The sequence below is a fragment of the Clupea harengus genome, chromosome 12 (assembly GCF_900700415.2).
Source record: "Clupea harengus chromosome 12, Ch_v2.0.2, whole genome shotgun sequence".
Taxonomy (NCBI): domain Eukaryota; kingdom Metazoa; phylum Chordata; class Actinopteri; order Clupeiformes; family Clupeidae; genus Clupea; species Clupea harengus.
Window position 1 is genome coordinate 21578598 of NC_045163.1, and position 12500 is coordinate 21591097.

Consider the following 12500-nt stretch of genomic DNA (forward strand, 5'->3'; position numbering starts at 1 on the left):
CACAGGCAATTGGGCCAAATACCTGACAGCAGTGCATGCAGGTGTGTTGTACAGACTTGTGACAAAGCATAATGTTTTTAAGAGCTTAAACCTCGGCCACATGTCAGAATGGGGCACTCACCGGCCTCAGGCTCTTGCCATGACAAAGTTAGCCCATCATAATGCCAATTGAGACACAATGCACCTTAAAGAGGTCCCCTTGCACTAAGCGAACAGATTGAAGTCGTGTCAGGTGTGCCAAGGTGAATCACGCTCGTTCAGAAGAACAGATGGCAGAGGGGGTCTGGTTCGTGCGGTGCTGTGGGTCCCTCCGAGCAGGATTGAGCGGTGATCTGACCGAATATGTCAGACTCCCTAATGTTGGTTCATTACAGGTCGCTCACTGGCTCTGTGCATGCACCGCGCTCTGTGCCCAAGCTTGAGAGAGTTTCGCTCGATCCAAATGTTCCAGGTGTGCCCTTCCAAAAGCCGTGAGGACCGTTCCCACAAGCCAACCTCAGCATTTTAAACCTGCGTCACACAGTGTGACTGTTCACAGAGCCTCTCTGAGCACACTCATTAAAAACGCAAAAGAAGCTGCTGCCAAGCCTCGAGCGCAGCGACCGCCGTTGTCCCCCCCTTGCCATGTCTCAACTTGTCACTTATGCTTTAGTGAATCATGACATCGGCACGTCATCCACTTCCAAACATGGTAACACACCATCCTCTGAATTTACCTTGCGTCCTGTCAGGAGAATGAGCGCCAGGGCTGCGATCTGGCTGCCCTCCTGCACGAATGCAGCCCCATTCTGTTTTGACTACACCAAAACATAAAATCTCAAGGATTTCTATTTTCGTCTGAAGTAAATTAGGAACGTTTCCTGAATCGTAGCGTTTCCTCATCGATCAGGAGTCCCAGTCTCCCAAATTGCCATGGCGACGTGTCTGTCATGCTCATATATGGCCCTTTTCTGGCTTTGCTTTATGGCTCGCAGCCTGTGTCCACATCCCCCCCCCCCCCCTTCCCACCCTCCCTTCTTCTGGCCAAAGAGAGAATGCTACAGCAATGGCATGAGGACCGAGTGTTTCCTCTGGACGCCAGGGTTAGCGTATCCCCCAGGGGAACACCGTTATCTGGGCCGGCTGCAGAACAAACACCGAGGCTGTATACATAATCAAGCCCTCTGGAATGTTTGAGTCGCTCCGCTCCGGAATGGGAAGGACCCCCTTTTTCCTCTGCTCCGGCAGCACAGTCCCACTACTTCACGGTGCTTCCCAGTGCGAGTCTGACCCTCCAGCTGAACGGAGCGCTAGCGGCTGTCTCTTCACTGTAACGAATTTCTGGAACTTTTTCGAGACACGATGGAAGAGGAGATTCCGTCAGATTCTGACGCTCGTGGAACACCAAAACCAGACCCCAGCAGGGAGAGGATGTCCATGACCGAGTCGGTCCTGGAGGGAATGAACATGCTGGATGCCGTTCTCGAACAGGCATCCGCCCCAGACCTTGACCAGTACAGGGAACCGGAGCAAGAGACGGTGTATGAGGTGGAATGTGTGGAGAACGAGGTATCGCTTGAGTCCAAAAGGGAGACCATCTATGAAGTGGAACCGGAGGAAGCTTCAATCAGACTTTCAAAACCAAATCTGAGCCAACGGGCTGGAGAATCAGTGCCAGTTTCAGACCCAGAGGTGGATTTGGATCCAGTGGGATCCTCTTCAGTATCAGAGAGCAATTCTGTGCCAGAATCAGTCTTGGAAAGGCCAGCAACGCCAGAACCGGGCGTCCCAGAAGGACCTGTGCCAGCAACGGACACTCAAGACATCTCCGTGCCAACAGGAGGTAGGGCTCTCCCTCTCTCGGCCTGTCCACTCGTACGAACGACCACAGAGTAGCACTGGGTGGAGAGCCTGAGGGCAACTAACCCAAGCAGATCAAACCGATCAAATAGTGGATCAGAGAAATATCAAGATAACATCATGATGAAGAGCAAGGGTTAGGTGGGAAAAAAAGTGACGTAAAGTTAAAAAAAGGACACCACAGATTTAAGAGCTTAGGGCAAAACAAGATATAGGAGAGTAAGGATGGATGGATGGATGGATTGGGCTGAGAGATCATATGAAGGAGTGCAAGGACAGAGAAATAAAGTGGAAGAAGATAACTGATCGGATATATGACAGTGCGGTTGTCTGTCAGATGTAAGGATATAGAACTCAGCTAGAGGAGGAGTATAAGGATGGAGAGATTGATTGAATGGAAGAGTGTAAGGATCAGACAGAGAAGTTTAATGAGCAAGATCAGGGTTGAGTTAATAGGCTTGCAGAGTTTCTGAGCTCTGCCACACCCTTAGTGGGCACGGTCCTGTGATAAGGGCTGAGTGTGTGTGTGTGTGTGTTTTTTTTTCTTTCTTGTCTCTCTCCACCTCCGGCTTCTTTCACAACCTTTCGGTTTCTCCTTGGCTACCCTCTCACTCACACACTTTATTTGGATTTGGAGGCTTTTCAGTGCACACGCCCAACGTAAGTACTCTCAGATACCTACTATCACACAATCTCTAACGGTCTTCCTCCATTTTTCTCTCTCTGTCTCTCGTGTCTCTCTCTCTCTCTCTCTCTCTCTCTCTCTCTCTCTCTCTCTCTCTCTCTCTCTCTCTGACTATCTATCTCCCCCCCTGTCCCCACCCCCTTAACCTGCTGCCATCTTTAGACCACTCAGCTAGGGGACCAGACAGGGCTTTAGTGTGGGGCGTAAACTTACCCCCTGCTCAAAAACAACCCCCAACCCCCCCGTCTTCTGCACCGGCTCTGCTTACCACGGGGTGATAGGAGCAGCTTAGAGTGGAGGTGCCCGTCTGCCAGTCTGAGCTGGGCTTCCTCCCCCCCTCTCTCTCTCTTGCCTTCTCTCTTACCTTCTCAATCTTCTTGCTTCCTCTTCATAGCAAGGGTGAGTGCATTAGTGTGGAGAGATCTACCGTTTTGTTATTTTTCTACCTGTTGCTTCTGAGCCCTGGTAAGTGTTGTTTGTGCTATATTGGTCTGTCCAGTGTTTCTGAACTGTCTTCTCATACGTGACTGGGTACTGTAATGCGTCAAACCGGACTACTGCAGTGTGTTTATGAGAACTGGAAGGTTGTGATCATTTTTCTCCCCCTGTGCTTGTCTCTCCTGTCCCCACCTATCAATTCTAATGAATGGTTCCTGATCAGGATGATCTATTGCGAAAGGCTGGGAGTGAGCGTTTCATAGATCAGTAGTGTGTGTTAACTGCAATTTGTGCTTTGCTTGAGGGGGCTAGGCCTGTATATGACGTCTTTATGGTGTTGCAGAGTGGCAGATCTTACTGATGCCTATTCCTGAACGCTTGGTAGTCGTAAAGATCGATCTGCTACCGCATCGAGTGGAGACACAGAAACGGTTTTAAATTATTCAGACATTTGACTGGAACATGAAGAATGGAAACTTTTCCGTAAGGTTTCTTTGCTGCCGTACTAGTTCGTTGAAATGCTGTGTGTTTTTGCAACGCGCATAGCCTTAGGCAAAGGAAAATGTGGATTGGGAAACACTGAGTGACTCATAAACACACACACACACACACACTTACTTGCACACCCACCTGTTGCGCTTACAGCCAAGTAAATAAAAGGTGCGGTGATGACGTGTTTTGGATCGTTTAGACTCTATTGGAGTCACTGCTAAAAAGTTAACTCTTTTGAAGTCACTGTGCTGAGTTCACTCTGCTATGTGACAAACAGTGGAAATTGAATACACATTGGTGTGTGTGTGTGTGTGTGTGTGTGTGTGTGTTAGTGCTTGACAGTTGTGTACAAGTCTGGCTTCTGTCAGCACCTGCTTAAGAGGGAGCTGTGAGTGTGTACATGCACATGCACGTGTCTGTGTACTTTAGAGCCACTTCCTCAGGCATGAGATGATCGCCTCCTCTACAACCACCTCACCCCACAGATGGAGATGAACTCAGGCCCCAGTGGCTTCTGGGAGGTTTTCATGTTTCACCACCCACTCATGACTCACACTCCTGTCATGCCTCGAGTTAGTGTCTCGTCATTGCACAGAGAGTTAGCCATATTCAGATTGATATACAGGCAAAATCATAAGGCCATAAGGAGAGCCCAAATGGGACTTGGATGTTCAGAAAAACAAGCGGTCCTTCTCAGTGTTTCTACTGCTGTCAGACCTTTTGCCTGATTTGCACTGAGTGTGTGTGTGTGTGTGTGTGTGCTTGTGAGGAGTACAAAGTCTAGCCTCTCCTGTCAGCGTTTGAGGGCTGACGGTGGAAGCTCGCAGGTTAACTGAAGTTGACTTTTTACGAGTGTGTTTTTGTGTATGTGTTTGTTTTGTGTGTGTATTGTGATCTAATGAAGATTTGACTGTGCATTTGCGTATCTGTCTTTGCCTACGGTTCTGGTTTTGATGTGTCTCTCTTTCTCCTTTGCCGTTCATAGACGCTCTGTTGGCGGACCTCGAGTCCACCACCTCCCACATTTCAAAGCGGCCAGTGTTCCTGCCCGACGAGACGCCCTACTCCTTCCCCACGGGAGGAAACGCCTACTCCGAGGTCTCGCCCACACCTCCGGTGCCTCCGCATCCCTCCGCCGAGGCGCTCAACGGCGCGGTGCTAGACCCCCCTGACTCCCACCGCTCCTCCACACAGGTGAGTTTAATAACAAACACAACAAAGTACACACACTTGGAGAAATGCCCATCCCATCCCATCCACATCGCTTAACATGTGTACACGTACACAAACATGGAAAACTTATTTTGGCATTTACCTCGGAATCTGTTTTAGGGAATTCTGCACACTTGTTCATAAACATGTGTTTTCCAAATGTGTACACATTATACACATCACGCTTTGCATATGGAAAACATGGATAGATGTACAGTTATGACATATACAGTGCGTTTCAGGAATCAGTATTCACACAGGTGACCTCAGAGCTGTATCGAGTTCCATGTCCGTGTGGGCATTGATTAGCCTGACCAGTGTTGTGTCTGTGTGGTATTTTGTTCAATCAGTCCTTTGGGTCGGCCCAGAAAAGCGACTGGTCCATAGACGGCAGCAGCCCCCCTCTGTCTCACGGCGAGGAGGACCACGTCTACAGGTACGCTCTTACAGTATCAACGCTGAGAGGCTCTCGTAGGAGCCTACAGGACTTTTAGAGTAAAACACTCAATGCTCTTTCTTTTCTTGTCTTTCAGTCCCTTATGCTGTATGTAAATAATATAACGTTATATAAATAAATAATATCACGTCTTTTTGCCTTCTCTTGTCTTTTCCCTCTAGTTTCCCCAACAAGCAGAAGACTACTGACTCTGCAGCTGCAGGCATGAGCTCGTCTCTGGGTAGTAACCTGTCGGAACTTGACCGGCTGCTCCTGGAGCTCAACGCTGTGCAGCACAGCACGCCCTCCTTCCAGGTCGAGGGTAAGCCTGCCTGGGCACAGCAGGGGTTGGGGTAGGATGGGGTTGTTTTGGCTTGGAGGGATTTGCAGAATAGGTTGAATTATACTGGTAATGAAATTGTTACCAAATTTATGGCAGTGTAATGTGTTTGGTGGAATTTTTAAACAAATTGTATGGAAGTGATGAATTGCATTTAACATATGACTGTTGAGTTAAAAAATATAGTGAATTTGAAAAGAGGTTATTAACTAAGAAGAATGATACTGTATTCCAGACCAGCTTCCACTATCAGAGTTTTTGTAGCTACATTTCTCTTCCTAAATACTAAGTCAGCTGTATGCTGTAAACTGAGACAGATTAGGATTTAGAAACCCAGAATATCCCTTTAAGTCACTTCATAAATCAAAGCTCTGCTGTGCAAAACTGAGTCTTACATTTCACCACCCTCCGTTCCTCCCAGAAGAAGCGCCCCCAGCCCTCCCATCTAGCAGCACCACTCAGAATGGCATCAGCCCCCCAGGCAAAGCCCCCCCTCCCACCCTGGAGAAGCCCAAACGCAGTGCTGCAGGCCGGGGCATCGAGGACGTGCGGCCCAGTGTGGAGAGCCTACTGGACCAGCTGGAGAGCTCAGTGCCAACCCCAGCGTAAGACATAGATGTGCTACTGTACTGTACTGTACTGTACTACATCCCATAATGTGGGCCTTCCTTTTTCTACCACACAGAATCATGTACCACATGACTTAGGACCCATAGTCCTACACATGCTCCCACCCCACACATAGTCATTTAATTTCCTTTGTATGAAAGTCTGCCCTCAGAGATACTGTTTGAGGGTGTACATCAATTAGGTAGCAGAAAAATCCTACATTTTAATTATGCATCATAACCTGTAGAAGTTCTGTGCAGATTTTCTCTAATGGTCTTCTCTGTAGATGTATTTCTGTTTTAAGACATGTATGTTTTCCTTAAAGATGTGATGACTCACCAGTTTCCTGTTTTTGTTTACCCGCTTGCCTGAGGTTTATGTTTATTTACGCTTCCCTTTTCAGCCCCGCCCCTACCGTGGCCACAGCAGATTTGAGTGATGACCTGGAGGAAACGCCCTCCCAGCAGCAGGCCCGAATCTCCGCCTCCTCAGCCACACGAGAGCTTGATGAGCTCATGGCCTCTCTCTCCGACTTCAAAGTCCAAAGCAATGTAAGTCAGAGAGTGATGGTCCAACAGAGAGGGAGATGAATGCATGATTACAGAGAGTGAAAGAAAGATTGATAGTTGTTTTGGAGGATCAACGTTGACAGAAGGGACATTAAACTGTCTTGAGTTCTTGTGTAGAAATAGTCACATCCTGTAATGTATTGCCATACAGTGCCTGAATTACTAAGATCAGTAGGTCAGTAACCGGGTCACAAGCCAGATGACCTGTTGAATAGTATGGTTTGAGTTGAGTTGCATCAGAGAATGACTATTCTTGACAAATGATCGGTTCTCAGACTCCCTGAGCATGCCTGTGTCTGTGAGGTCAGTGTACCATTTTAAACCTGCTTTGATGTATGGCCCTGCCCCTTGGGCTGCTGTTACAGGGGGTGCAGGTGTGGGTTCAACCGTTGGTCAGACCCTACACTACGAGTATCAGGTTGTTTTTGGTTTTGGCGGGGGAGTGGAGGCTTGGAAAAGTTTGTAGCTCATGTTCTACCCTGCCCCCCACCCCCACCCCCAACCCTCCCTTCATGGCTGATATTGATTTCCCGCTGGTTGATGCTCAGTGATCCAGAAACAGCCTCATCACCCCGGGGGGTCTGTTGCTCAGATCACAGATGTCTTAATGTCTCGGACCTAGGGGGTAATGGCCCTTTTTGTTTGAGCACATTTGTGATTTACAGTCTGAATGTAGTGATGATCATCACCAGAGGAAAGGCCGGCTTACTCTCCACATCCACTAAAATGCTATTTTGAGTCAGAATGCGGAGTATGTTGGTACATTAACAGATTGAAACAGATAAGTGTGTGTAGTGCAGTGTTTCAGGAAGCCTGAGATGTTTTGGACGTGACGTTCTAACAAAATGGATTTGTGCATTTGAACCCACCATACCCTTCTGTCTTACACATTCCCACCTATACACTCTACTCTTTACAATTTTGTTCATATTGCTGAGCAGTTTCATTTTTTCCCTTCTTGATTTCTACATTGTTTTTCTTTTGTTAACCCATCTTTCCTATTTCTCGCCAGCTCTAACCCCTCTAATCTTTTCCACCCGTTCTCTCTTCCCTTCTGTTGTCCTCTGTCTGCTCCAGTCTGGTTCTCTCTGGTCTGTGAATCTGGAACCTTTATCCCCTCCAACCCTTGATCCCCCTGCAAACCCGCCTTCTCCTGATACCTCTGTTGACCTGGGTCTCTCCCTGCCTTACCACCCCTCTCTTGAACCATCCCCTCCCTCCACACCTGTGGAATCCCTGGAGCTTCACATTGATGAGGAGGCCATTCCTGGGAGTAGTTTGGCCCCAGGGTCAACCAAGGCCTCCTCTCAGTCTGTCCAGTTTACCCAGTCCCGCACACTGCTCACTACACTGGACGGGGACTCTGACTCTGATTCCCTCTCCATGTTCAGCACCCAGACTGAGTCCCTAGTGGTTTTGACCAGCACTGCAGGGCTATCATCTGAGCTGCCCCTGGCCACTACTGCTACCAAGACCCCCAGTCCACTGGACTCCATTGCCACAAAAAGCCCTGGTCCACTTGTGATCCCTAAGACATTTAGTCCAGTTGTGGTGACAAAAACCTCTAGTCCAGTTACAGTATCCAGGACATCTAGTCCAATTACAGTACCTAAGACATCTAGTCCACTTGCTATCCGGAGGACGTATAGTCCAATTACAGTTCCTAGGACTGCTAGTCCACTTACTATTCCTACAACGTCTAGTCCAGTTACAGTACCTAAGACATCTAGTCCACTGGCTATCCGGAGGACGTATAGTCCAGTTACAGTTCCTAGGACTGCTAGTCCACTTGCTATCCCGAAAACATTTAGTGCAATTACAGTTCCTAAAACGGCTAGTCCACTTACTATTCCTACAACGTCTAGTCCAGTTACAGTCCCCAAGACCTCTAGTCCTATATTTGCCCCCAAGACACCAAGTCCAGTGTCCATTACTAAGAGCTCAAGCCCTGTTTCGCAAAGTCCTGTTCCAAGCCCTGTTCTGGTAGCAAAGAGCCCCACTCCACCTTCGCTTGCAAAGAGCCCTACCCCCTATTCTGCTGCTAAGAGCTCCAGTCCAGGTGCCATTCCCAAGAGCTCAAGTCCTGTTCAGGTTGCTAAATTCCCCAGTTCTCCAGTCAATACCCTCAAATGGTCCAGCCCTATTATAGGAGCCAAGAGTCTCTCTCCACCCTTGCCGAAAAAGAGAGTCCAACTTGGGGGTACCTCTGAAGAGCTGGGCTTAACTCTACCCGGTTCAGAACCCTTACTGGAGGAAGCTCTAGACCAACTATTGGCATCCAGTCTGGCACAGCCTGAGAGAACCTGGCCAATGAAACCGGTGACTCGCGAACCGAAAGAGGGATCAATAAGTCCACAACAGGTTGACGATAGGCCATTAGGCACCGTGGAGGACTATAGAAGGTGGTTTGAAGGTGGACATAGTATGTCTAGAGAAGGAAGCGTAACCCCTGCCACTGAGGGAAGCTGGATGGATGAATCGACCCCAAGTTCTGGCGCTGGAACTCCGGATGTAACTATGGACCTTCCGCTCTCTCAGCCGTCAGCCGTGGAGCGTCTTTCTACGTCTGGTCAAGTACGAGGCTTTCCTGACACAGACCGTGCCATCTGCCCCTGCTCTTCCAAAATAATTTGGCATCAGAACAGGCTGGCCTGCAGAGCACCATATGCTGTTTAAATCCCCTCTTATATTAGTTCACCAGTCAGGCCAAAGCCCTGCTGTGATACCCTCAATCTGCCTCCATGCTTTCTCCAGCTCAGATGGTGTTGCACACTAATAGGTTAAATATGCCACAGCGACACATAGCACTCATGCAGAGAAGTTAATTAACACTTGTTTAAATGGCACAAACGCCTTTTACTTAGACCCATTGACCCATCTTAAGTTCATCCAGCTCTCAAAAGCAAAGTTATATTTCATGATTGGCTCTGTTTTGTTTTAAACCAGAAGAGCGGTACTACTGTTCTTAAATTCTCCGAATTTACAGCATATGCGTCTTGGGAAAGATTGCTGCACATCCAATCTGGTGCATGGGAGTGTGACTGTGTGCTGTGGGGACCTTATCTGTGTTATTATCTCAAAGTTGCTCGGAGCCATGGCTTTGGAGTTGAAAGGTGTGTGCTCGGCTCAGTGGAGGTGCATGCCTCTGCTTGCTCCTGTGACATAGCTGTCAAGTCAAGGCTGGGCTTGTAGGGGTTTGCAGAGGCCCTTAGGTTCTAAATATTCTGCATGCCATCATTTTATAACCTGTGGGATGTTTGCAAAAGTTTGCCCTCAAGCAAATGAAGCATAAATGAAACCTTCAGGTGACACACGTCTATCTGAATCGGACTATCCACAGCTGGCTCCTCGCCTTGCATGTCCTGAATTGTGCTGTATTTGGAGGATGCTAGGTGTGTTCAATGCATGTCAACAGTAAAACAAAGCTTGACTGTCCACTGAGCCTTAGTAGCGTGCACAAATAAATGGTTTGGAGTGGGTGAGGTCAAATTTGAATGATTTCAGTTTCACGTTTTTTTTTGGAATGAGTCTGGCTGCTGTGTTTGTGAGCACCTGTGAGTTTCCATGCCTACGTTTGTGTGGGGCTCCAGAGTCGTGGCCCCACGGAACTTTGGAATAGCACGGCATCTTGGGCAAGAAATCGAGGGCATTTTTGGCATAGCAGTAAAATGGCATGGCATTGGACGGTACCAGAAATGAACTTGGATGGCTTTTTTGAGTGAGGTGGAGTGGATTGCAGCCAATTACTTCGTGATCCGACTGCTCACTGAAAATCACAACAAACCTGCAGCTCAAGTCCGTGATCAGACGCACCAAGGAGACCACCAACGTGCACCCCATGTTCCGCGAGGGTTTGATTCGGCGTAAGACGGGACCCTCCATCTTCCACAAGAGCAATTCCCAGGACCGCCTCATCGAGGAACTGCAGGGCAAGCTTGGGATCGTACGCCCTGAGCCGAGGCGCCGCAAGCAGCCTGATGATTGGATGACTGAGGGAGTGATTGTCATGTCAAATCCACAGCGCTCGCGTGAGCAGGGAAACATGGCCGTGGATAAGGTAGCACAGCTCGCAGCAAGTGATCACTGTATTACAGAATGAGCTGCAGCTGAGGATTATTGTCAAAAATATTTGAAATAACAGTAAAAGGATTGTTACCATTAAAATCGGCCTCATTTTAGATTAGTCGTGTTGCAGTATAAACAAACTGGAATTTTCCTGCAGTTTATTTACACAGTAATCATGCTTCATATCTCAGTCTTGCAGAGCTAGATTCATTAGGAAACAACACTGAAGGAATTTTTCTAAATGTGTTGGAATTTTTTTTAAACCAATCCAACATCTCAAACATTTCCACATTGGGTGTAGCCTTCTCTGCAGTAAGTTTTGCAGCAATCACCATTATTTGAAGAGGTCTTCTACTGCTTTCACTGGAAGCATTTTCACTACAGACAAGGCAAACAGCAAGTGACTCGCGACACATGAAAAAATATATCGACAAATTAGTAGACAAATTATAAGCGATGACCTGTGTTGCTTGTCATGCTTAGCTTGTTTCAAAAGCATATCCTTTCTCATTCAAGCAGTGCAGGAAGAATACAAAAGCACCACTGGTCTGAAATGAGGTTGACCGCAGTTGTCATTATTAGGCTTTCTGGCCATCGAACTCATGGCCCGTAACTTACTGTAGTGAGTCGAGTTTTTTCTCTTACTTACTTTCTGCCTTTTATCTCTCAAACCTGTTGATTTGTTCTACTCCTTATTCCTCTGCGTTCTTTTCTGCAGATCATCATTCCCCCTGCATCCCCCCTCCCTCAGAGAAAGGTCCTCCCCCCTCCTCGCCCCCCTCCAGTGGAACCCCCGAAGCCTGTTAAACAGACTCCACCTCCACCCCCACCACCTCCTCCCGCGCCCCCTAAAGAGCCCACTCCCCCACCCAGGGAACCTACTCCTCCACCTCGAGAACCAACGCCCCCGCCAAAAGTACCAACACCCCCACCGAAGGAACCCACCCCTCCACCCAGGGAACCAACGCTCCCTCCCAAAGTTCCCACCCCACCACCCAGGGAACCGACGCCCCCTCCCAAAGTTCCCACCCCTCCACCCAGAGAACCAACGCCCCCTCCCAAAGTTCCCACCCCACCACCCAGGGAACCGACACCCCCTCCCAAAGACCCCACCCCACCACCTAGGGAACCAACGCCCCCTCCCAAAGTTCCCACCCCCCCTCCACGTGAGCCCACACCCCCTCCTCCTAAGGTCTTTGTGACGGTGGGCTGCCAGACTGAGTACGACCCTCTCTTCCTGCCCATAAACCAGGCATGGACCATTGTGCTGTCTCATACTTTTTTGTGTTTGGGTCTTTTTTTTGTCCATCCTCTCTCTTTGTCCGTCCCACACCTCTGTCCTCTGCTGTTAAGTCATTGTCTATCTTTGTCTCTGTCCTGTTATGGTTGAGAGCAGGTGCAGATTGATTCAGGGTTGGTGACTGTGTTGGTATGTCTGGTATCAGCTGCTAGTGTTGCTGCTTTATCGGAAGGATCTGACTGAACCTTATCTTAAGCTGGCAGAGGAGCTACAGCTCACCCTTTATGATGCTGGCTGTTGGCGCCAAAGACTGCCGGCTTCAAGAGAAGGGCATAGACTTCTGTCTTCCTCCCCCTGCTCACTCGTTCTATTTATCTCTCCTTCTCTACTTTCTCTCTGTCTCCTCACCCTCTGACCCCCCCCCCCCCCCCCCCATAAATCTGAACCAACCAGAGGCCTCAGGCCTAGAGGGGTCAAGCCTGTGGGGTGCTCTATCACCCAGACTTCATCACATGGTTGGATGGGGATGTCGCTTCCATGAGGTGATCGTGAGCGATCCAGGGGAAGAGGGGTTT

General features: G+C 48.7%; 1 protein-coding gene across 2 annotated transcripts in view; it reads left to right on the plus strand.

Moving 5' to 3' along the window:
• The first annotated feature begins 699 nt into the window (after positions 1–699).
• The window catches only part of pxna (paxillin a), a 20478-nt gene continuing 8677 nt past the window's right edge, over positions 700–12500 (plus strand). The window contains exons 1-6 of one of the 2 annotated variants that reach the window (XM_031577425.2): positions 700–1822; positions 4440–4648; positions 5017–5102; positions 5285–5424; positions 5864–6047; positions 6455–6602. In XM_031577425.2, the coding sequence (XP_031433285.1) occupies positions 1342–1822; positions 4440–4648; positions 5017–5102; positions 5285–5424; positions 5864–6047; positions 6455–6602 (1248 nt within the window). In that variant the 5' untranslated portion in view covers positions 700–1341. The remainder of the gene's footprint in view (positions 1823–4439; positions 4649–5016; positions 5103–5284; positions 5425–5863; positions 6048–6454; positions 6603–12500) is intronic. The other variant, XM_031577426.2, reaches the window with a different exon arrangement.